Source organism: Pyxicephalus adspersus, chromosome 10 (genome assembly GCF_032062135.1).
Source record: "Pyxicephalus adspersus chromosome 10, UCB_Pads_2.0, whole genome shotgun sequence".
Classification (NCBI taxonomy): Eukaryota; Metazoa; Chordata; class Amphibia; order Anura; family Pyxicephalidae; genus Pyxicephalus; species Pyxicephalus adspersus.
In genome coordinates this window covers 16,339,495-16,365,094 of record NC_092867.1, presented here as the reverse complement: position 1 = coordinate 16,365,094, position 25,600 = coordinate 16,339,495, and the positions used below count along the sequence as shown (strand labels likewise).

Here is a 25,600-nt window from a genome sequence, read left to right as displayed (position 1 = left end):
TTGGCATTCAATGGCAGCAATGGGTTTTTTTTTCTTTGCAATTCACCTTTTTGTTAAAGATACCTAACAGATATTTTCAACCAGGGTTTGGTGGAACCCTGCGATTCCTCCAGAGCTAGCTGTGGGTTGCTTGAGAAATGATAGTTTTTCTCCCTCTGATAAGTTATCTGACACCAAATATCTTTTCAGGTATCTATGAAGGCATGCTCCCCATTGATCCCTAAGGTAAGACGCATTGTTCTAACTGACCACCTGAGTTAGCAGAAACTTCTACACCAGCCATCTATGTAAAGGGTTTATTTTACATTTCTCAAGCAGCCCTTAGCAAGCGCCCCAATCCTTGGTTGAATTTGTCAGATAGAGGACATGTACTAAAAAAAATGAATTGTATAGAAAACAAACATTGCTGCCATGGAATGCCAAGTCTGTGCACTGTATGATGGAGAAGAACTTGATGTGCTTAAGCCTATAAATGGTCCAATTTAGGTGCTTTCAATGTTGATTTTTTTTTTTTTACTGGTTATGGTTATTCTTTAGCTTTTACAAATAACTTTTCTCCCCCCACTTTTTTTGGGGGGAGTTTTGCTATATCTTTACAAAGCAGGAATTTCTCATAAACCAAAATCTGTCTGAGGACCTTAGGAACCTGCTGTTTTTAGAAGGCTTCCTTCTCCAGCGATCAATAAGAACTGCAGTTCACGGTATTCTTTGCAACCTTAAAATGTTGGTTTTTCTTTGCTTCCTTTTATAAGGAAACCCTGGTTGCTGCAGTCCCATTCCTGCTGATTTCCTGCTTCTGTTTTGATTTTAAATTATTAAAATCACTTGCATAAAACTGGGTCCAAGAATTCTAACTCACTCAGATTTTCTAGATTGCTGTTGTGTCTCTGTGCCAGACCAAGTCTGGGGGAGAGCTTGTTGCTTTAACATTATTAGAAGTGAACCTTTCCATACACTGAAGGTTGTGAGGTAGCTATGGAATTGAAGAGCAGACCATTTTAGGTACTTCATACATATGTGTTATATTTCCCAAAATCTAGGGAATGCCGATAACCAAATTATTATCGTCGTACAGTATTTATATAGTGCCGACATGTAACGCAGCACTTTACAAAGTCCATAGTTATGTCAGTAGCTGTCCCTCAGAGGAGCTCACAATCTACCTCAATCATATGTCATTAATACAGTCTAAGGTCAACTTTGGGGGGAGGGGGGAGCCAATTAACCTAACTGCATGTTTTTGGAATGTGAGACGAAACCAGAGTACCTGGAGGAAACCCACACAAACATGGAGAGAACCTGCAAACTCCATGCAGATAGTCTTGCCCTAGATTCAAACCTGTGACCTAGCGCTGCAAAGTGCTAACCACTGAGCCACTGTGCTGCCCAAATTGTTTTGTTTTTTTTTCCCTCCCACAAAACGCAGATAATTCAAACTGAGCTGGACAGCTTTGTATAACCATAAATACATATTTCCGCTAGTACTCAGCTGTTTGTCCAGTATTTTTTGTTTGATATTTCAGCATTTGTTACCAAAAATCACTATTGGAATTTGATGCACCTTGGCATATATAGATTACATAGCTATATAGATTGCAAGTGCACATGGTGACCTTTTATTCCCACATCCCCAAAACATGCAGTTGGGTTCATAGCGCCCCCCCCCCCCCCCCCCCCCCCCGGCCTGACTATGGACTTTGTAAAGCTCTGTGTAATATGTTGACGTTCTATCAATACGTTAATAAATACATACCAACAACTAAATGTTGTAGAGAATTGTATATCTGTTTTTAGTCCCCCTTCTGCAGGACGTTGCTGCTCTTGGTCAGGCAGGCGTACAGGTCGGTGTACTGTTACTGTATACTTTTCTGTAGGTCTCCAGTCTCCTTCATTGCCTTCCTGTCATTTTTTTGCACATGGCCAGCTGACGACAGGTTTTCTGTTTCCATTCCCAAACATTGTAATATGAGAACCAAAGGCTTTAACTGGAATGGCCTGCACCTACTCACTTCCCTGCTTCCCACTCCAAGACTTGGCCATGGCAGGAAAACACTGCCTGACCCTCTGCAATAAATCCTTTATGTACTTATGGAAGTTCTCCGACACAACGACATACAGTAGACTGCCAGGCAGCTATTAGTATTATTAAACAGTCTTATAAAGCGCCAACATATTACGCAGCGCCGTACATTAAATAGGGGTTGCAAATGACAGACAGATACAGTGTCACAGGAGGAGCAGAGGGCCCTGCCCCGAAGAGCTTACAATCTAGCAGGTGGGGAAGTATCACACAATAGCAGGTGGGATATGGAATGGTGGGGAGTAGAGGGGGTTTTAAGAGACGAATGACGGGTAGGCAAGTTTCAACAGATGGGTTTTGAGTGCTATTTCATTAATATTGTTATCCTCACTTTCTGGCTATAGAGCGTGACCTGACATTACCTGTAAAAAATGTCACTTTTATTGTGCAGGGTATAAATGAAATACAATATTTTATTTTTGTGTTGGGTATTGCCATTGCTGAGGCTTTACTAAAATTGCATTGCTTTTAATGCAAGTGCTGCAGAAGTTTTTCAGTATTGAGGTTGAACAATTGATTTCCAATGATTTCAGAATGCTGCAATTAAATTTAGCAGAAACTATTAGCATTTAATCTGCTTCTTTCATAGGCTTGAATGGGAGCAAGAGATTTATGGCTTAAAAAGGAACTGAACTGTGAGAGCTGTGGTCACAAAAGTCAGACAGAGGGCAAAGGACCGGCAATTAGAGGTTGTAGTGTCTTGTAATTTCACTGCAGATAAACCTCTAATAAGACTATAGGCACCCTCACATCCCTGTCATTTTGTAAAGGATTTTAAGACCAAGAGAAAGGCCATTCATTCACCTCTGCCGTGATATACAGCTTTATAACATAAGGAAGGTGACACTTTTTTTCCCCAGTACATACAAATTCTGATTTTACATCGCCAGCTATCTGATCTTTTTGTATTGCTAGTTATATTTTGCATTTTGAGGATTGTTTATATCCTGGTGCTGCATTCTCCTTGTTCTCAATCTGTTTTCCTATCCTTTGCAATCATGTATTTCTGATTTTTTTTTTTTTTTTAGGAAATCCCTAACGGTCATTTTCTGGCTTTCACCCTTTCCAAGATCTGGCATTTATTTCCTGGTTATGTTCTGATGTTGAAAACAAAACCTATGAATTGTATTTTGTTTTGCCTGGCCATAGACCTGAGGATATGTTCTCTAGAATTGGTTATTGGGCATCCGCCTGTCATCAAATGTTTTTTGCACCCCTGCAGTCCTCCCCAATTTATTTGGAGAATGATGGTGGCAGAGACGTCTTGCAGTTCCTCCCTTCTTCTGTTAACAAGGGGGGGGTAAACAATCCGCGTCTGCTTGAATGAACGAGTAAACCTTTGTAATATTAAAAGCCGATTACAACAAGCTTCAGTCTGGTCAGGTATATTGCTTGTAGGTTTAAGCTTTGGACGCCAATGCAATGAGAAAGCAAGACTGTACCTTGAGGAATGCATTGTAATAGTATTTTATTATTATTTCTTTTCCCTGAAGTGTATGGTAAATGTGGCCTATTACAATCACACGAGGTAATGCCATCCATACATTTGTATACACTCTGTCCTATCTTCACCTCATACTTTCTATACAGACACATGTACTATGTCACAATGTTCTTGTACAACAGATTATTAGAATAAAAAAAAAAACTAAAAGCTTAATCAGTCTTGGCCTAGTTCTGTGCAAAAATAAACCACACGCTTTAATGATAACTGGCTGCGTACGATTTTACCACTTTTTCTGACCAAAATTTGGTATACGGTTGGACTGGAAAAAAAAAATCAGAAAATGGTTTACATTGTTTTCTGTAGTGTATAGGGTTTGGGTAGACGCTTTACTGAAATGAGGAGGGCGCAGACGGGAGTGATAAACAATAGAAGGGCTTTCATGGGGAATATGCTACTCCAGGCTTCCACTAATGCATGTCGCATGACCAGAAGCCAAGGCTCAGATAAATGGGAAAATCACTTATAGTAAAGTTATGAAAATTCCTAAATGTTGTGCACGTTGTTCGCACTCGGGTCTGGAGGAGCATTTCGGCACAATTACTCTGTGTATTTTTCATGGGTACGCCGATATAAATTATCTGCATTAGTTTGTATACAATTCATATTAGTTTGGAGCAGATCCAGGAATCATGCTCGGCATCTGAGTGGCAGCTCCCATATTTGTTGTGACAGAACTGTTTCAGTAGTCATGTTGCTTGTAATAACCTTCTCTGCATTGTTGGGCAAAAAGCGCCTGCAATTCTATGTCCTTAGGCTAAATTATGCAAATATTGCTCCACAGATTTACATCTCTGGAGGTATGTAACCTAGTTATATAGTAGGTTAGGTTGAAAAAAAGACATAAGTCCATCAATTTCAACCACTAGGGAAATAAACGTTATCCCAGATATAAAACCCTATAAGTTGGTCCAGAGAAAGGCAAAAAATAAACCCTGGTACAATTTGCTCCAACAGGGGGAAAAAAAATCTTTCCTGATTCTGTGAGGCAATTGGATTTTCCCTGGATCACCAGTCTGTTATCTTTACTTTAAAGCCTTAATATCCAGTTATATTCTGTGCTTCTAGAAACCATTCAGCTTTTTCTTAAAGCAATCTATGGAAATTGCTGAAACTACTTCCTGAGGGAGTTGATTCCACATTTTCACAGACCTTACAGTGAAGAATCCCTTCCTTATCCGGAGCTTAAACTTCTTTTCCTCCAGACGCAAAGAGGGCCCTCTTGTCCTTTGTAATGATCTCAGTGAGTAATGGGGAAGAGAGTTCTCTATATGGACCATTTATATATTTATACAGGGTGATCATATCCCCCCTTATACGTCTCTTCTCAAGGGAGAATAGATTCAGTTCAGCTAATCTCTCCTCATAGCTGAGCTCCTCCATTCCTTTTATTACTTTAGTTGCCCTTCTCTGCACTCTCTCCAATTCCACAATGTCCTTTTTGTGAACTGGTGCCCGAAACTGGACTGCATATTCCAGATGTGGTGTGACCAATGCTTTGTACAGGGGGAGGATTATGTCTCCATCTCTGCAGTCTATTTATTTCTAGGCTATGTTTAAATCTGAGGTTCTAATGTCAGTATGCCCAAGCAGGTTGAATTCATTCTTATCCTGTTTATACGGTGAATATTGTTTATGAAGTGGGTGAAAATATTTTAAACATCAATCTGATTCTTGCTTGTAATGTGACATGCGTAGGAGCCTTTCAGTGACAAGTGTATAAGCAATGATGAGCAAGTCCTGTATGCAAACTTGTTGGTGTATTTTTTTGGTCCAAACAGTGGGTCTTCCGCAATTTTTGGTTTAAGTGGCTATAATTGTATGCATATTCAACCCCCACTGCCTGAGTTGCACTTGGAATGCATTACCAATCCCGATCTGTTTGTATTGTTTTTAGTATATATTTTAGCACTACCCAGATTGGTTATTTACTTTAAAATCTTTGCACAAACACAATGCTCATATAATGTCATAGGGTTTGGGCATTTGTCTTGCCCTTTTTGAAGGGTTTTCAGAAATATTGCATATAATGCTGGACATTGTTTGCAAAGAATGAGACATAATGTTCTGAGAAACAAAAACATTGCAGAATAATGGTCCTTTGGCAACTAAACTATTTGGAGCTGGTTTTTGAAGTAAAAACTATACTTCCTTTCTATTGTGGCTGTTCCCTAATGTATCACTACCTGGATCACCAAAATACTTTAACATTCTCCTTTTAAAGTGACCCAATTCCTTTTTTTTATTTTCTGTGTGCCAAAGTCAAGCCAACTGAATAGATAAAAATTAACATTTTGCCTTTGCCCTAGTTGGATGCTTAACTTTTTAGTCTGGCAGTGATACTTAACTAAACCCACTAACAGTATGTTTAACTCGGGCAGAGCTCTGGTCATTCTTGTGATGTTTTGCATTTTTTGCAGGCAGTTACTGTGTGATTTTTTTTTTTTTTTTTTTCTCTCTGGAATGCCTTTGGGACATTAAAAATGTCATAATATAAAAATGAAACTTTGCCACGGGGATTAGTGGCATGAGACGAGCATTATAAACCTATGAGTGAACTATATTACTTTTGCAGCGCATTACTTTGATGTATATTTAGCTGTGTCTCGTGCACTAAAGAACTTGCAGCAGTGACTCCTGTGACCCTTCCGTACCCCTGAGGCTACTTATATTTTTTGATTCATTGTCATGGGAATTGAATCTTCTGTTAAAAGGTATCCTGGTCACACAACAGAGGTCTTTGAATTCTAAAAAAGATTGGAACCTTGTACCGGCTCCAAAAGATATTTAGCGGTGCTTCGGTAAGCCGACGTCGGATTGGCACGGAACAAACCCGGTCGGCTCCCAATTTGCTCGTCATTGCCGCTCGTTGCACAGTTTTACTGAATACGCTAGGTGCAGTGAACCATAGCAGCTATTCAGATATTGGTTTATGATAATGGGATCAGTGATGTACGTTTTAATGTGTGCGTTTTTTTGTGTTCTTTTAAATGTGGCCTGGCCTGTGATCATCCTTTGGGGTATACTCTTTATGCATTTGTAACGTTGAGCATGGAAAGCTATTTATGCACATTTTCTAATTGATATTTTCTTTTTCTATTTTTATTTTTCTAGCTTCCTGACAGATAAAGCCATCAAATCTTGGGAGTGTCACGATGACGGAGCATGGCATAAAGTGGGCTTGCGAATATTGTACTTACGAGAATTGGCCGTCTGCGATCAAGTGCACCATGTGCCGTGCTCAGAGACCCAGTGGTGCCATTATCACGGAGGAGCCCTTTAAAAGTAGCAGTTCTAATGTGGGTACCATAGAAAGGAGTGGCGGGAGTCCCTTAATTTGCCCCGACTCCAGTGCTCGACCACGTGTAAAGTCCTCCTTTAGCGTGGAAAATAGCAGTAAATGGTCCTGTCACATGTGCACCTACCTGAACTGGCCCCGAGCCATCCGCTGCACTCAGTGTTTGTCTCAGCGTAGGACACGTAGCCCAACTGAATCTCCCCAATCCTCTGGATCGGGGTTAAGGCCCATACCTGGGCCGGTTGACCAATGCGAGGAATATAATGACCGCAATAAGTTGAACATTAAAGGTCAGCATTGGACTTGTTCCGCTTGCACGTACGAAAACTGTGCCAAAGCCAAAAAATGCGTCGTGTGCGACCATCCTACTCCAAACAACATGGACGCTATAGAGCTGGCGGACACAGATGAGGCTTCCTCCATTATTAACGAGCAGGAGAGAGCTCGCTGGAGAGGGGGCTGCAGTAGTGGCAACAGCCAGCGGCGCTCTCCGCCAATGTCCAAACGGGACTCTGAGATGGACTTCCAAAGAATTGAACTGGCTGGGGCGGTGGGCAGCAAAGATGAGCTGGAACTGGACCTCAAAAAGTTAAAGCAGATCAAAAACCGTATGAGGAAGACCGACTGGCTGTTTCTGAATGCCTGTGTGGGTAAGTGGTTTTCTGTTTGACATTTTACTTTGGAATGTTATCAATGTAGGGTTGAAGTGCTTAAAAATACAGACACTGCGAGCAAGGTGTTACTCATTTCACACCGGCTTTTTTATGGAGCGTGGAGTGGAATCGTTTTGGAGTCTTGTGGCCATGAGTTTTGCCTTCCTGAAAAAGGCGCAAATCTTCCATGACAGGGATTGGCCATGCAATGAAATTTAAAAAGAAAGTTGTGATAAAAAACAAAAAGGTTTGTGCTTTGTTTAATATGAAGATGTTTTTTTCTCTGGGACTAAATATTGTGTTTGGTTGTTTTCACAGCAGTTGCAAAAGTCTCTTCCTTTGAACTCTGAACAAACCTCTGAAACCTGCAGTTTCCGGTATTGAATTCTGCTTGCTGCAAGTTTTAATGTCCAAGCAACATCAAATAGTTTTGGCCTTTTGATTTATTGTATCCAAAATCTGAGAAACAAAATTATAATTTATTTCAGTTTATTAGTCCTTGGGTACACGTGTGGGTTTGATTTTTGTGGAGTGATAATTCTCACCCACCATACAGTATGTCACTCTTGGAGAAAAATACAGTCAAGTGTTTAATCCAGAATTTAATAATTTTTTTTTTAACTGGGTGGGAAGAAGCTGTAGGCAGCCCCTGTATTGTGACCTAACTCTTCAATAACCAAATAAAAACAGCCGGGTGGTTACTGAAAAGTCCTGGATGGTGCACCCAGCTAAAAGTGACCTGGAAGAACAATACAGAACACCTCCCTTATCTGCTTTTGCATAGGAAGAAGTTGTTTTGTAGTTTATAGAAAAGCTGGGAACAATGCCAACCGATAATTTCCTTTATTCTGGGATGCACGTTATCTGCAGACACCTTGTCTAGCAGGATCAATAGGGTTTTCTCACTCATGGAACCCATATAACAAAATGCGTTCTATAGAATATTTCCAAGGCCAAAAGTTGCAAATAGCATACATTTAGAAGCAGATTCCTTTAAAGAGCTTCCATCTATTAAAGGATAAGGAAGCATCCTTTTTTTTTTTTTAAATCGGGTAATAAAATAGGGCATCTGAAGTTGGGAAACCTTCTGAAATATGGTGTTTATAATACATCCTTACCATGTCCTCTCCTGTGCAAGGGGAGATTATATTTAGGTTTAATGATTACATGAAAACAAGATTTCGTCAGATATTGTCATTCTCCTTTCATTGCCTGCAACTTGACTGGATCTCGTGGGAAAGTAGATCTCTTTTCATGACAAGCTGACTATTGATGGATCAGTCATATGTTCAGCATCCTGTTTTTTATTTATTTTTATTTTTTCTGAAGTTTATAAAAGAATCTGCTTTCTGCCTTTTCAGCTAAATTTTTTACCTGTGTTCCACTCTGGTCTATCGTCTTTATGCTTTACTAGAAGGAAATGGTGCTGTAGTTTACCCCTTCCATTCTAGTAAGGAGTGAGCTTGGAAATTGTAACTAGAAAATCTAGTGGAATTTTGACGGTTCACGTAGAATGTCAGCTTACCCATGCTTGTTTTGCTTTTTGAGCCAATCGGGAATCAAAAATTTTTTTTTTCTTCCAACCAATCAAAAAGTGGCCACTAAATAAATGAAGTTGACATTGCTGTGTTGTCATCTGACGTTACAAGCCTCGATTGTAGCTGACTTCCACAGCCTGAAAAAAAGAAACCTTTCACTGTGAGAAATTCTACATTTTTGGCTACAAATTGGGCATTGGTGTGGTGCATCGCTTTAGAAAAATGCTTTAATACTAGTTGTGGAAAAAAAAGAAATTTTAATGTGATTGTGTATTAATTGCAGTTCTGTCCTCCATATTTCTTATTTGGATTGGTCTGATCATATTTTCAGTCTTAAATTGTTTCTTAACAAATCGATCTCCTGGCATAACCCCGAGGGGTCCCGGCGGCTGCTCCCAGCCCGGCGGTCCTTTGTGAAAAGCGCAACTAATACTGATTTAATGTTTACTTTATTGCAAATATTTTTGTTTTCTATTTTCCCAGGCACGCACAAAACCGTTTTGTAGTACTACTGTGACAATTTAGTTGAAGTATGTATATGTGTTTAGTAGAATATATGTATCTTTATCTTTTGTCTCCATATATCCTGCAGTAATTTGCCTATTGAACACGTTTAGTTCACTGAAGGTAACAGAGGAAATGGGAAGTCAGGCTACAGACTGTCAAGGGCCCCACTTTAGGACAGGGCCATGCATTCAGGGGAATTGGGCAGCTTTGACTATGTGCGCGCTGGTGCCTGGACTATAATTGTATTTACATTGAGTCTTGGACACGATTGCAGCGAGTCACTTTACAAACCATTACTTTTTTTGAACATAAGTTCAGTGCACGCTGCTATATGTAAATATTTTTTAGTGGAAAATTATCCTCAACAGTGACCTTATTTGGCCCCTTTTTGTTCGGCTAAATATATAATGAAATGTGTGTTTTGTTTTATCGTTTTGATGAGTTCCAAACATAGCAGGCATTTCACCAAAAACGAGCTGATCATTTTCTGTGTTCTCTGCCTCAATCCGCTATGTTGCCTTCTTTCTCTACAAAGCTGCACCCCTGTATTTTGGAGAAGAGCAGAGACCTGTAGTCCTATTCTGTTGTCCTGATCCAATACTATGAAGACTGGAAGTTTGTTATTGGTAGGTGAAAATTAGAGGGTTAAATGAATGCAGTCACCACATCTAAGAACAGGTATTCTGCAATATATTACTTTTTGGGTTTAGGTGCACTTTAAGCATTGCTGGTTCTTTTCAACACATTCATCCCACCTGCTCCTACGGATGGTTGCTGTGCAGCCGTAATGTAATAATGTATTGTATTCTAACGAGCATTTAGAAGCGTGGTGCGGTTTAATCCTCCTCCACCTACTCACACCTGTACTTCCTGGGAAGAGTCCAGGTTCCCAGCCGAAATTCTCCATCCAGGTTCCCAAAGACCTGTGAATGTTTACCTTCCCGTCCCTATATGTCCAATTGTAGAGAAGAGGAGTAGAATTAGAGGCGCTCTCGTTCCGGCATTAAACGCAACGGGAGTGCGTGTTTGTGCCGCGTGGAGTCTCTGGGGCGTCTATAAATAGAGAGCAATGACTCACAGGTCTGCCTGTGTAACGTTCATTTACTGGAGCCAGCCATCTGACTCTGTGGGCTGCTTTGTACGTTTTGTTTTGATAAATCTGTATGGATTGGCTTTGTTTGAATTTTTGCTTCCTGTTGAAGCTCACACTCCTGAGATAATTCATTCCTGATACTAATCCCTCCCCTCCTTTTTTTTTTTTTTTTTTAAGATAAATCTGCAACCCTGATGGTTTGCAATAACTGGGCGAGAAGCATTTGAACCTTGGCACTAAACCTAGCAATGAATAGATTTAGCTGGACTCTGTCCTGGCCGGGCAGCTGCTGGGAGGACAACATTGTGTAAGCGGTGGGCAGAATATGTTCCCTCCGAAAGCTTAGCTGGTTATTGTACACCCACAATGGCTCTTGCTCATATCATTTGACACAGAGTGGGGTTTTACTCAAGCATGGCCGTGTCAGATCCAAGCTTTATTCTGGTATTTTCCTGCAATGGATTGCATGGAGAATGTACTGTTAGGGGATGTAAACAAGGTTTAAGGTATTCTGAAGAAAAGGAGAAAACTGAGGTTTATTTAGAATATGAAAAATGAGATTTATCTATTTTATATAATGTATTCTTTTTATAATACACTAACTAGGGAGTTAACATCCCGGCTCCTCTTCTTCCCATATAAGAAGACTCCGCTTGGCACGCAGCACCGCAGACGGTTTGCCATCACACGTACAAGACTGTTTTGTTCTATCTTGTTACCGTCGGCTGCACAGAAAAGAGCGGGACAGTTGATCTGTCTGTTTTAATACGTGAACCTTTTATCTTCCTCCATTCCCGGGTATTTCAGTATTTTTTTTCTTTTATGTCATGGGTGAAGTAAGAAAAATGACATCTATAAGGTTGGAGTGTGAGAAGCATTCTGAATCCTAAATTTATTTTGAAATGGTGAGCAGCGATCGCTATGTGATGTGAAGGTCCCGTCTTTGTGTAGACTTTTGATGTTGGAAACGAAAGCGGTTCATTTTGCGGAATATGCTCATTGCTTGGACACTATTTTTACCGCTTTGGAGGCATTTTTGTGCCCGTAGCATCCTTTCTTATTTTCATTTAGTGACCAGAACAGATTGTCAGTAAGAAAAGTCAAGACAAAAACAGGAAGCGAACGCGTAACCTGTTTAATCGGTGGCCATGAGAGAAACGCTGGGGTTTGCCATTACTGACCTGCTATGAAGAATGCTAGCCGCCTGTGTGTTTGAGTCACAGACCCGGATCAAGCAAAGTATAAATTAATGTTGTAACGAAAGAAATACTCATCGTCTTAAGTTGAGATCAAAGCAAACTCATCCGGCGAGCTGGTTCATTCATGGCTACCTCCACGATGGTGTCATCACAGAATCTATTTAATATGCTGGGTTTAGCCATTCTTCAGAACATATGTATGAATCGTAGTGGAAAACTAATTCTGACTGCTGTTTTATAAACTTTATTTCAAAGAACGTTTAACATCTTTTTAATGCTGACCTCCAGTCTGATATAAAACACAAAAACAACGCAGCTCTGCAAGCATTAATACACGATTAACTTTTTTACCTTACTTTTAAAAGAGAGCGGTGAATGTTGACCATTTATCAACCATTTGCTGTCCCTTTTTGCCAAAGTTATGCGACAGTAGCCTTGAGCTTATTTTTACATTCCGTCAGCATGCCCCGGGGTGCCCACACTTTTTTGGCTTGCGAAATACTTTTAAAATGACCAAGTCAAAATGATCTACCAACAATAAAAATTTGGACTTAAACTCTAACCCGCACAGGAGTTAATATTTTGAAAGGCAGGGCTCTGCGATCTACGGTTACCCCTGCCCTAGACTGTATTATGAAAGTGATCTGGTCAGCTTTATAGCTGCTTGGTCACTGTTCCGGAATATACATGTATCTGCTACATTTTTTATTTTAATAAAAGAATTCTATAGAACAATAGTAGATCACTATAGTATCCTGGCTTGAACAAGATGTCTGAAGATCCTGTAACAAGGACAGGTGAGTGTAAAACAAAAAATAAATAAAAGCAGTCTGGCAGGTAAGTTTTATTGCAGAAGGAAAATCTGTTCTCTTTTCTGTGATAAAGGTCCCGCCTGGTTGCAATTTATTTTAAAGGATTAGTTTTGCATTAAGGACATAAATGTGCATTGTACATGTGAAAGATGTACAGTATATTGGTTTAATGAACCGTCCTGCAAATAAATGTCTATTTTTATGCCAGTAGCATTTTTTCTTTTATGTGTTGTGATTCTGTTTCTGATGTGCTTCCTATTTGTTGATTTTGTTTCTTTAGAACTCGGCGTAATGTTTCCCAGCTTTATATTTTGCCACATTTTTAGGATCTGTACAGTGTTTCGCTCTACACCATGGTTTAGTAGTTTCATGTAAATTTTATGCAAGCATCAACCCATCTAACCTCGCTAAAATGTAGTTTGTAACTGGTGTTCCAGCTAAGCTAACAATCTTCATTTTTGGGTGGAAACTGTGTGACATACCCAATAGAAAAAGGTTCCTCATTCTGTAAAGTTTCCTATAGTGTTTTTCTCCGTACAATGAGCGTATGAATGAACATCCATCAGTTGGTTTTGTACATGGCCACAGCAGTTCAGGCAAAGTTGCATTTTGTTAAGGACCGAATCCTACCATAGGAGAACCATTCTTGCGATTTAGCTGCCATTCTGCTCTGAATGCGGGAGCTGTGTGCATTTAGTCTTTTTTTAAGCTGGGTGGAAATAATCTGTAGGTTGTAGGCTGCCTTTGCACTGTGACCCAACTTTTCAGTAACCACCCAAAAACAAACAGGTGGTTACTTAAAGAGCTGGGTGGTGCGCCCAGCTAAAAGGGGCTGGGAAAAGTCTGCATTACTATTTGTTGTAATACTTCCAAATATGTGCAATAATCCAACAACTCTTGCACGCTTGCTGTAGATTGATCATCTTTGCTCTCTTTATTTGCAGGGTGACTGGTCTTTTATCGACACGCAGAGTCTCACAGCAGCTGTCCTTTGCGGCAGTGGTGCTACCTTTACAAACTAATAACATGCTTTGCAGTTGAATTCAGTTCACTTAACATGTAATTGTATTCTTTGTAGCCATTCGGAAATATATTTTTCTTTAGTATTTTGTGCTTGGACTTCTGCTTTAGGGGGTTAGTCAATCATGAAAGTAATGTTTCTTTCCAAAGAAGTTTTATTCCAAGAAGCAATTCTAAAGCTTAGAATGTTCCTTAAAACTTTTATTTCTCTACAGCAGTCACTGATCGGCCTCCATTTATTTAATTTTTAGGCTATTATGCTCCGTTATGCTGTAAGTTGATTGATGCTTGGGTGTTTTTATTCTCTTCTTGACAGAACAGGTAAATTATAGGCCCGAAATTGTTCCATTCATCGTGCTGCTAGGTCTTACCACTGCCTCACCCTCCAGCTTGGCCTTTATCGGGATTTGAAATATTTTTTATTTAAAAGTAAATAAAATTAATGAATGATTACAGGGAATGTCCAAGCTTGTTGAGCTATAATGCTGTCAAGCTCTTGGTATTTGAAGGTTGCCCTTTGCTGCCATTGCTTGGTGGTTGCAAACCATTTTAACTCATAAACTAATACTCCGACATTAATATAAGCCATAACCTAATATTGTGACATTGTAATAAGCCATAACCTAATCATTTGTCATGGTGGGATGTTGTGTTAAAGAGATTTCTTGCTTTTATGTTCTGTGGCAGGTGTGGTAGAAGGTGATCTGTCAGCCGTGGAAGCGTATAAGAATTCCGCAGGAGACATCGCTCGGCAACTCTCGGCCGACGAAGTTCGCCTTTTGAACCGTCCGTCTGCATTTGACGTGGGTTACACTCTGGTCCACCTGTCTATCCGCTTCCAGAGACAAGACATGCTGGCTATTCTTCTGACAGAGGTGAGAGTTTTTTTTTACCAATCCAACGCAGCTCTCGACTTTCTGTCGTACAGACAATTTTGTCTTCTAGGTCACACCGCGTAACCGGGCCACTGACCTCGATCTTCTCCACCTCCGTTACAAAGGACCTGTACTTTGAAAACTCAGGTTTAGCTTCTTTGTTGGGAATTCATTAGCACAGTTTAATCAGATATTGTAAATTATTACTATTCTTTTAATTGCTAATTGAAAATGAAAAGATTTCCATACAATTGACGGTGCCTTAGCACCTTCTGTTTTTTTTAATCTGAGAGGAGCCAGTTGGGATTTTATCATGGGGGGGAGGGCATGTCCTGTCACTCCTAGCTTTGATTAAAGCAATTGTGTCATTAGGGGGTGAGGTCCATTATTTGCCGTGTCGTCTTCACATCCTTCAGAGACATGACGGGAAATCTTGCAGTTGTCACCCCAACAGGTGTTCTCATTCCTCCTGCTCCATTCACAGCTAAAAAGTTTGTAGTGTTTATCACCTTCACTTCTTCTTGGTGGTCACCATGTTCAATTGCGAAATACTTAACAGGATCTAATCCTTTCACATTCAAGTAAAAAAAATTGGCACTAGATGCACTTCTCGGTGTATAATAAAAATGTGAACAGAAATATGTTGCAGACCACAAGTCATTAGATGTGACCTACATGATTGTTGACCTGGACAAATGATCATTTAAAATCATGATACAGCTGGCTCAATCCTCTTGACAAATCAATGTACGTATGACTGGGGCCCCCCACTGTACGTTCCTATTGGGTAGAGCATAGCGGGGTTCTATGTACTCATCCTGCCCCCTTCCCTCTCCAGCACTCATTTGTTCTCCTGTCTCTGGAAACAATCATAAAAGATCATTTGCACTGACTGAAATCTAACGCTTGTGTGTAGCCTTACTCTCCCACACAACTCTAATTAGATGTTGTAATTAAATGCTGGGCAGAGCAATAGAATCATGATTGGTTCACATCCCTGACTTTTCACGGGAGATTACTGGAAGTGAAAATGAAAGACTTTGTATTATATTTTTCCACTTTACATTTGAAGCGTTTAGTAAATATATCATAAATACAAAAGCTAACCAACCCTTCTCCGGCAGCGTCGGCTTGTAAACAAACTTTTGGCAACCGTAGAAGCTTGGAGTTTGTTTACATTTCCTAAGTCGACTCTGTGCATTTACAGAGAGGCGATCGCTACTAATAATTAATTGGCCCCAAATCCCCTTGCCCCACCTCCAGGTGTTCTGGGTCCAGAAAAAAGTTCAGGATGGCAATCGGCACTGAGGAGAAATTGAAGTGAATCTGAAAGTGCTTTACGTGGGTACACATCAGATGATTACATGCTGTGCCAGGGGGAGAGCAGGTAAAGTACAACCCTCTACTCGCCTGTAGGGTTTGTGTTTGTATATAACAAAATACAGTTCCACATACAACTATTAGTTCTGGCAAAGGAAGGAGTTAGTGTAAACCTGTCTGTATAACTGCAAATATTGTTACCTTTTTTGACCAAAATATCATGTAGCAACCACATCTCAAAGCGGTATTCTAGGTAAATCTTTTCTGAAAAGGCTGTTAATATCTTTAAGAATAATAACGTTAAAATCCCTGATTTGAAAGGATGCCGCTGTTGACTTTTGCGTTGGTCATTTAATTAAATGCCTTGGCATACAATCCAAACCCTCACCTGCAGCCAGGCTACAAAACCAGATGTGTGGGATTTTGCCTACCTATCGCTGCAGGAAGCCTCAGCAGAATGTTCTTTAGCAAAGACAACCATTTTTGGCAGTTTTGATATCTACCCCAGCAAAATGGAAAAGATTTGTGAGAAGAGTTCTGCTTTAAAGAGACATGTTTTGTTGTTCTTTGTTGTGTGACTCCCTCGATCGGTCTTTGAACTGGAAACGGGAAATCAGATTTCAATCTAATGCCTACGATCAGCTAATAGGCTTCATGTTCTATTTGTAGGTGTCTCAGCATGCGGCGAAATGTATCCCAGCCATGGTGTGCCCGGAGCTTACCGAGCAGATTAGGAGAGAGATTGCGGCTTCCGTGCACCAGAGGAAAGGGGACTTTGCTTGTTACTTCCTCACGGATCTGGTGACCTTCACTTTACCCGCCGGTAAGTGCCGGGCTCTGCTCTTCTACACTCGATGGACCCTTTTGTGAATCGGAGTAGTGAATATAATTTTGCGGTGCACCAATTAGACTTGAATCCTTTCTATCACACATTTGCCTTATTAAGGGAGAATTCTGCTTTTGGTAAACAAGTATGGAAGGAGGTTAAAAGGCACCAGAAGAAGTGGTTGGGGAGACTTACTGTAGTTACTTTAGAGCAAATCCTCCTCCAGAAAAGAGGAGGCCGGCCTTTAATAATAGTATTCCGAATATTAAACCATTATTGGTCTCTTGCAACCAATTTATATTTGCATGCTCACGATTGGATGCAGTATCATCAGGTCATAGGCTTCCCTATACAGGTGTCTGCTGAGTAATTTCATCATCTGCAAGAAGCAACACCTTCTGCAAGGTAACGTGGACATTAGGAGGTTGAGGCGTGCCAGTGTCTTACATATCAATAGGGAAGGTGCAGGTGGCCCTTTTAGGCTGTTTTAATCCATTTTACACCTTGCATCTGGTTAGTTTGAATTATAATATGCAAGGCTCAGCTCAGTCACTCAGGTTAATGTGTCTCTCCCCACAATGGCTGTTACTTTAACCAACAAATCTTTTCTCTCTGCAGATATAGAAGATTTGCCACCCCCAGTCCAGGAGAAACTGTTTGATGAAGTTTTGGACCGGGATGTACAGAAAGGTGATGTTTAAACCTTTTAACCTTTACTACCGGCAATTGTGTACCTTTTTGTGGTTCCATGTAAAATGTCTTTTTTGAATTTGATTTCAGAGCTAGAAGAAGAATCTCCTATCATTAATTGGTCACTGGAGCTGGGGACCCGTCTGGATAGCAGACTTTATGCACTTTGGAATCGCACCGCAGGAGACTGCCTGCTGGATTCTGTACTACAAGCTACATGGGGCATCTATGACAAAGACTCGGTCCTAAGGAAGGCTTTGCACGACAGCCTCCACGACTGCTCCCACTGGTAACCGTGACTTGTGGCCTTACTTAGGGTTTGTTTCGTTTGGTTAAGCCACCCGGGTTTGAGAAAACGTTAAAACCGGCTCTGAGGGTTTTGGGGTCCTTGTTTAACCCAAAAACTCGGCTCATTTTGCTTTATTTTCGGTCTATACTTCCTTCCATAACGCAATCCTGCAGATAAGATACCATATATATCGTATGTTGGGTATAGTCACTGAAAGTAGTCAGAGGCCTGTTGGTTTTTGGGCCGACTGCCTCCCGAATTCCTAAATCTATCCTTCCCCGGGCCAGGGCCCTGCAAAGTGCATACAGTTCTTTTTTGAATCATTTAATGCATGTTTTCTATTGTGAATGTGCTCAATAGTATGACTGTGTGTTTTCATTTGTGTTTTTTTTTTTTTTTTTGGCCAGGTTTTATAGCCGCTGGAAGGAGTGGGAGTCTTGGTACTCACAGAGTTTTGGGTTACACTTCTCTCTAAGAGAGGAACAGTGGCAGGAAGACTGGGCTTTTATTCTGTCCCTTGCTAGCCAGGTAAAATCCAAAAGCATTGATTGCAGCACGGGCACCAAGTCCGGGAGATCCCTCCGGAGAGAAGTTTTACTTGTGCATAACTATGCTGAATTTGCACTTTAGAATGTGTAAAAATGATATGTTCTCACGCAATTCCAATTTTCCTCATTTACAATGAAAGTCCTATCCTAAATTTGTATTGAACTTCCAGATGTGTCTGCCCCTTTCCCCAGTAATTGATCGTTACACTTGTCTGTAAAATGTTGACACAGATGTATGCTATATGTTGCCAGGCTGTTTTTCTAGCTAGAATGAAGTTCCAGACGATCAGGGGGGATATTAATGGCCTACGGCCTAAAACTAACCTCCAGGCTAATAGGATGAGCGTCTATTCTGAATATATTGAATTGCGAATGCCCGATACAAATAATGAGGAGGAGAGCACCCTGTCCACAAGGGCTTACGGTCTAAGAGGTGTAGGGTAGGTGGAATGGTACTAAATAGGAGGAGGGGATCAGGTGAGGGGAAGGTCCGGAAGCGATTCGCGTGTCCTCTATATATGTTTGCGGAGTTTGATTGTGCCGAAACAAGGCGAGTAGAAGATAAAGCCCATCGTGAGGCTGCCGCTCCTTCGCCGTCTAGTCACTTAAGTGCCGTTTCAAATTATTCACCCGACGGCTCTCCAAATCTTTTGACGGGTAAAATATTTTTGACGTGTATTTAGCTTTTGGAGTTTAGATTTAATTAGGAACATATAACAGTCCCCTAGAAACAGTTTGGTGGCAGCAGAAAAGAAAGGAAGGAGAGTTTTTATGGTGAAAAGTCCCTCAATATTTTATTTTATTGCTTTGTATTTTTGAGCAAGTCATTGTTTATCATTATCTGCTTCCTTCGGCCAGCTTTAAAGGAAGAATCCTGCCGTTTGTAAGAATAGATTGCTATGTTCTCAGACACTTTACTGTTTCTAGGCAGCCAAAAAAAAAGTCCATTTTAGAATCTCAAATCTATTAACTGGTGTGCTATGGATGAAATCTGTCCCTAAAGTCCCGTTTGTATTTTTCGTAACCGTTTGGTTCTTTTGTGGGGTCCCGCTGAATCATTTATAGATTCCCGGAACGGGTACGGCATACCTTTCAAAATCTTCCAGTCGCACGGTGTGGGGAGCTTTACTGTGATATCCCCAAGCAAGTAAGTTTTACAAGGCTAGTGGGTCGGTGTGGATCTGCTAACACGTGTCGATCGTATCTTATAAACCTGACGACGTTTACCTGTATGATCTAACCTGGAGTGTTTTATCTCTTTACAGCCAGGGGCCAGCCTGGAACAGACGCACATCTTTGTCCTTGCTCATATTCTTAGGAGACCGATCATAGTGTATGGAGTGAAATATTATAAGAGCTTCCGCGGAGAGACGCTTGGATATACTCGTTTTCAAGGTACGGCACGCTTCCTATATACCGGTTAGGAAATCCTGGCAACGGGAGGGGACTATTAATGGGGGATAACGGTGTGTTATGTGCAGCTAGGTAAACACTGGAGTAAAGGGAATCGGAGATGTCTGCGAGAAGCTGCAAAACACGTAGCGGGTGCGGGGTTTTTATTTAGTTGCCGTATGACTTTGGTAAGACCGCACCCATTGCTTCATCGATGAGGCTGTAAGAGATCGGAAGGCGGCCGGTATCCCGGTACCTTGGGCGGTTGTTGTTTCGGTTCACGTTCACGTCTTGTTTTATACTACTATGGGTACAATACACAATACTGTGTGAAAATCCGATTTGGAATCTCTGTTCCCAGTAGAACTTAATGCCCAGAGTCTTCTTGTCTTTTCGGTGCTCTCATTATTCCTGTCTGGTTATGTCAGCGGTGGATGATCTGTTTACACGGAGGAACAGATGCGGCCGCAGTGACTAATAATTAGGTTAACCGGTTACAAGGCCCGAGGTGCTCTGTCACGTGAAGACTTGATTTGTCAAACTGCTCGGAAGAGGTGGAGCTTTCTAAATCTGTGACTGGTAGAAGCCGTGCGTTTGTGCCTATGACGCCGACTCTTTGAAGTCTTGAAATATCTGTGAAGAGCTGAACTGCCATATAACTAAATCTATTTAATCATACAATATAGTTCCTTTCTGGGGTCCTTAGTACAGCAGAAAAGGAAGGCAGCCGTTATAAATTCTGGTAACGTTTAGTAAATAGGTGGAAATATCAGATGCTCGATGTGTGTCGCCTATGGGTATGCTTAGTGACTTTACCAAATCTCCAGAATATTCCTTCTCTTTGCCGTGCACGGTCAGTAGCTGATGTTGGTTGTGTCGTGATATTTTCCCCCCTGTGTTGGGCTTCAGGCACTCATTGGTTGAATATAAATAGTTAAGCGTTGTAGTTTGGGTGGATGGCAGACTTTTCTTCCAGCACCTGGATCCTAAAGGTTACATCTTTCTAAAGACACCATTTACACTATAGAAGTATATTCTCCAAATGCTTTCATTTCTCCAAAGTCTGACTGGCGAGTTATTTGGCCTCCTTCCAAAATAGCTGTGTGCATTTTAGAAACCACAAATAAAGCAAATTAGCTCCATGAGCTCTGTAAAATATGTTGGCGGTATATAATAGAATGAGACAAATATACTAAATATTCCTGTTTGCCCAGAGGCTGCATCCCCAGTGCAGAGAAGTTGTTGGAGGATTTCTGTATCTGTCTGACAACTGATCGGCACCAACTTCCACCGCCACAGGTTTTCTCTCATTAGTTTGGTAGCATTTGTCAAAGTCCTCCCAAGTCCAAATTGTTCCTTGCTAATATTTTCTGCACAAACCGAAACTAAATTCTGCTGATTTTATGGTTGTCCGTAAGATGAAACGTGTACCACGCTGACCCTTCTGACCTTCTTCCCCCAGGAGTGTATCTGCCTCTGCTGTGGGAGCAAAGCTTCTGCTGGAAAAGTCCGATCGCCTTGGGCTACACGCGGGGTCATTTCTCTGCCCTGGTGGCCATGGAAAACGATGGCTTTGACAATCGCGGGGCCGGTGCGAATCTAAACACAGACGACGACGTGACAGTTACGTTTCTCCCACTGGTGGACAGCGAACGGAAGCTCCTCCACATTCACTTCCTGTCTGCGCAAGAGGTGAGCCGGTGCCCTTTCTATTGTACCACACGAAGGTGCTGAGAGAATTGTCATCTGTTATTGCTGGCTATGTAATGATCATGGGGAGCTCTTTACCTGCTGATTGCTTGTGGAATGCATATGGAAGCCAGAGACCACAATGAAATCAGCATGTGTATATGGAGGATATAGATATATTTGGTTACAAGTATCCAATACATTTACTGTATACACTTACATCCTAGAACTATGATGGTGAGTTAGCTTTACTGGAGCACCAACAGTCACTGCTCGATTTATTTGTCACAAGTTATCTTGACACATTTTAGTTTACCTATAAACAGCTTAGTTTGTGACCCGAATGCTTTGTGCTATACATTGCATACCTTGCGTGATATAGTGCATGCTTTGTTTTAGTATAACCTCTGTGTTTGTTTACTAAATGTCTCTTGTTTTTGGGGACTTTTTGTAAAATGAATTCAGACTCCACATGGCCAATCCAGCATTTTTTTTTTAAACATTTACAATATAAAATCCTCATTTACAGGATTTTACTAAATAGAGTGCCAGTGCTTTTTTTTTTTCTTTTTTTTTTATTACTATTAAAAGCATTTCTTGCCTATTTTATTCCACATCTGGTTTCAGTTTTTTAGAAAGAAAGAAAAGCTTTTGATGTGTTGAGCACTAAAGAAGGGTTTGGTGTGTATAGTGCATTAGATTGTTCAGGCCCGGGCACTCTGTGAGCACCATAAGAGCCGCCGGCTGTATCTTCAGCAACGTTCTCAGTGCTTCCCTTCAAATTGGAGGAGGAAAAGCAGTGTAATCTGATTTATTTAATGTGGCATATTAAAACGTCCTATCGGAAACAAATATGTTTGGATTTTTTTTAGTTTCGGGTGGCCCTTTAAAAGTAGATGTTTCCTTAAGAATGGCATGTTTATAATGATCAATATTGATGGCGATGGTAAAATGTAAAAATGGGGTGGGCGGTTTTATCATTCAGAGCCATCATGTTAGGTCATTGTCTTTGCATCCCGTACAATTCCTATCCAATTTACTTAGAGAGTGCCATCTGCTGGCTGAAACATTAAATGCATCTCTATCCTAGTTTTTGAAAGGATTAGAACTCCTGATATTATTAAACAGGATTTATATGGCACCAACATATTATGCAGTGCTGTACATTAAATAGGGATGTGTATTACTTTTTTACTGTCATGGTGGTTACAAAGTAGAATCCTCTAGAGAGCCCAGAATAGTATTTATACCCAACTGGTCTTAAACCTTCCGTTCTCCATCCAAAATGGACAAAGGTAAGTGACATTTCCGCTCCTGGTAAATCGATCGAGGAGAGACGCTCTGAAAGATCCCCTTTGTTCTGGTGGTGACGTCTCCATATTGTACCGGTAGCTATGGCGGGTAAAGTTGTAGAAGTGTTTGGTGTTATGTGCTCAGCTGTCACTTGTTATCTGGTATAAGGCTAAAATACTCTCACCGATGGCTCTTTCTTGCCTCAAACCAAGCCCAGAATCCTCCGTCATTGTGTAAATGTGGGCACAGAGCCCTTGCACTGTTCAGAGTTGTCTGATGGCAGCTAGTAAAAAAACAAAAAAAAACAAAAATTCTATTGGCAATAAAGCTCTGCAAGCTTGGATTGAGGTTTGAGAAACAGCCGTCATAAGCGCTCACCTGTACATGAGAGCAGGAAAATCCATGCGGGGGCTTCCCTAATCGTGAGGTAGGCGATGTTAGAAGCCATCTGCCCTGAATGAATCCTCCAGCTGTGGGATGTTATTATGAAGTGACATTTATCTTTGGATGAGTCTGTAAATGATGTGATTAATGAGTTGAGTTTAATAGGAGGTATCGATTCATTAATAGCCACCTAATGTCACGTATTGATTGCATCTTTCTGTAGTGGGAGGATCATTATTCCTGTTTGGAGTCTAATTAGACGCCTGCATGTGCTCGCTACCATACTCAAATGGCAGCAAATCCTTTGACAACTGCGGAGCAAATTTCTACAGATAATAAAAGTTTTTAACTGTTAGAGGAGACCCCTGGATTCCTTGGAGCCCTCCGAGTATAAATGTGTGCTGCTTGTGAAATTTCTTCTAGTCAAATATTGGCTCAGATTTAAGGTGCAATGAGAATAAAGTTTAGGAACTGAATTTCATCTGTTACCGGTCAATCTGTAGAAAGTTTTCTGTCCCTTGAGATTTTAGTTTTCTGCAGGTATCTGGTTAAATCCATCCATTTTTCCTGAGTTCCCTGTATAGTAATTTGGGTCTCCCCTTTAAACTACAAGGCTGGAACAATAGCGTTTACCTGTACCACGGGAATTGTTTTACCTGTAAGGAATAGTAGACAGTCATAGAAAACTGAAATGAGGTAATTTGTAGCAATTGGGTTTTATTTGTATAGCGAGGGGTAGGCCAGACTCTGTCCACAATGTGGACTCTGCTGAGCTGTTGGCGCAGCGACGGGTCACAGACGGAAATAAAATATGACGGGAGGTTGCAACTTTTCTCACTTTGCCAAAGCTAGAAATATATTAAAAAAACAAAAAAAAGTTAGTCATGTTTATCGTGTTTGTCTAGATTTGTTCTCTGGCTCGGCTTCATCAGTGCTTTTATATAGCGGGATTATATTTGCCGTACAGCGAGTGTTGATGAAAAGCAGATGACTGAAATGCAGCCAAGAAGACTTCAGGGACTGTTTACATTTCCCAAAAAGGCCTGACCTGAAGTGTACTGTGACCTGCCTGTTTAATTGTGAAAACTGGTTATTTCTAAATCCCGGGATGTCTGCTTTGCATCCTTTGTTGGTTTGGCTGCAATATTGTAGAAAGTTCGGCAAACCTGCAAACTTTTCCTAAAGGGTCAGTCCACCTGAAACTGGGTTGGATGTCTACAGAGTTATAGATGCAGATGGCACCGGCTGATTTATCCTTCTGCCGGGTACATGAAATCTAATATCTGCGCCAACAATTGCCAGTCCTGTATGATTCTTCCTTTTGATCATTTCGATATTGGACATTTAGAAACCTGAGTCTTGGCATAACGAATGTAACATCTAAGCTAACATTTTTTTTTATTTTTTCTGTTGCAGCTTGGAAATGAGGACCAACAGGAAAAGCTCCTGCGTGAATGGTTGGACTGTTGTGTAACAGAAGGCGGCATCTTGGTAGCCATGCAAAAAAGCTCCCGCCGTCGTAACCACCCGCTAGTGACACAAATGGTGGAAAAATGGTTGGATGGTTATCGTCAGATTCGTCCCTGTACGGCGCTGTCTGACGGAGAAGAAGATGAAGAGGACGAGGACGAGTGAGGACACGTTTGGGCTTATTGTGTAAATGGCACATGCTGCGAGGTCACGGCCGGGACCTGCGATACCCGGGACCCCGCGTTATGTGTTTGGGCTCCGAAGCAGGGAGGAAGGCTCCGGCCCACTCGATCCCGGGAAACGGCACCTCTAGCTCTGACAAAATTTATGAGACTGGACACTTTATTTCTTTAAATTTTTTTTTTTTTTGTCTCTCCCTCCTCAATCTGGGTTGTAAATCTTGGCGTATAATGCATGTGTTGTGCAACAGGGGAGAGAAGACTTTAAAGGTTAAAAATAGAAAAAAAAAAAAAAAAATAAAACCCCACAAAAAATGCCATGGTTAACCCATCAGAGCAGTGGGCTGACCATTAGCTGCTTTGCTCCTAGTTCCTGACCTCTTTGTTTGTTTTTTTTGCAAGGTTTAAGTCTAATTTGAGTTGTTTTAACCCCCCCTCCCAAACTTGATTTTAACCCCAGCATTACTGGCCCGGCCACGAGTTGTATATTGCACAGTTACTCATGGATGGCTTCTGGCTGTCTCAAGCAATAAAGGGGTTAAGTCTACTTTTCATTTTAGGTTTCTGTACACAAGCGGTAACACAGATTTCGGGCCCTTCTCGCATGTCGATGGTCTGAGTTCAGACCAAAAAGCATTTTTATTTTAGTTTTTTTTCTTTTCTTAATATGTGGTAATGAACTAGTTATGAGTAAATGAAGAAAAGCTGAGGATTATTTTTTTTGCATATTGTCTTTATGGCTTCCTATTTCTCCAGAGTCAACTGAGCATTTTTTTTTTCTTTTCCAGTTTCTGAAAACTTTATATATTTATTTGTTCCCGAACACTTGTCCCCCCCCCTCACATGCAGGAATTAGGTTCTAAAGCAATTTGTGTGCGGTTTGCCAGCTTGGACTTGATTGCGAATGTGACACAAATACATCGTCTTGCTGTGAACCCTTA

The 25,600-nt window shown here is 40.9% G+C and overlaps 1 protein-coding gene across 1 annotated transcript in view; it reads left to right on the top strand.

Moving 5' to 3' along the window:
- ZRANB1 (zinc finger RANBP2-type containing 1) overlaps window positions 1-25,600 on the top strand; it is a 31,600-nt gene extending 6,000 nt beyond the window's left edge. The window contains exons 2-10 of the mRNA XM_072424381.1: window positions 6,699-7,532; window positions 14,392-14,579; window positions 16,569-16,722; window positions 17,344-17,415; window positions 17,506-17,704; window positions 18,112-18,232; window positions 19,518-19,647; window positions 21,107-21,336; window positions 24,427-25,600. Of these exons, the coding sequence (XP_072280482.1) occupies window positions 6,740-7,532; window positions 14,392-14,579; window positions 16,569-16,722; window positions 17,344-17,415; window positions 17,506-17,704; window positions 18,112-18,232; window positions 19,518-19,647; window positions 21,107-21,336; window positions 24,427-24,645 (2,106 nt within the window). The 5' untranslated portion in view covers window positions 6,699-6,739 and the 3' untranslated portion in view covers window positions 24,646-25,600. The remainder of the gene's footprint in view (window positions 1-6,698; window positions 7,533-14,391; window positions 14,580-16,568; window positions 16,723-17,343; window positions 17,416-17,505; window positions 17,705-18,111; window positions 18,233-19,517; window positions 19,648-21,106; window positions 21,337-24,426) is intronic.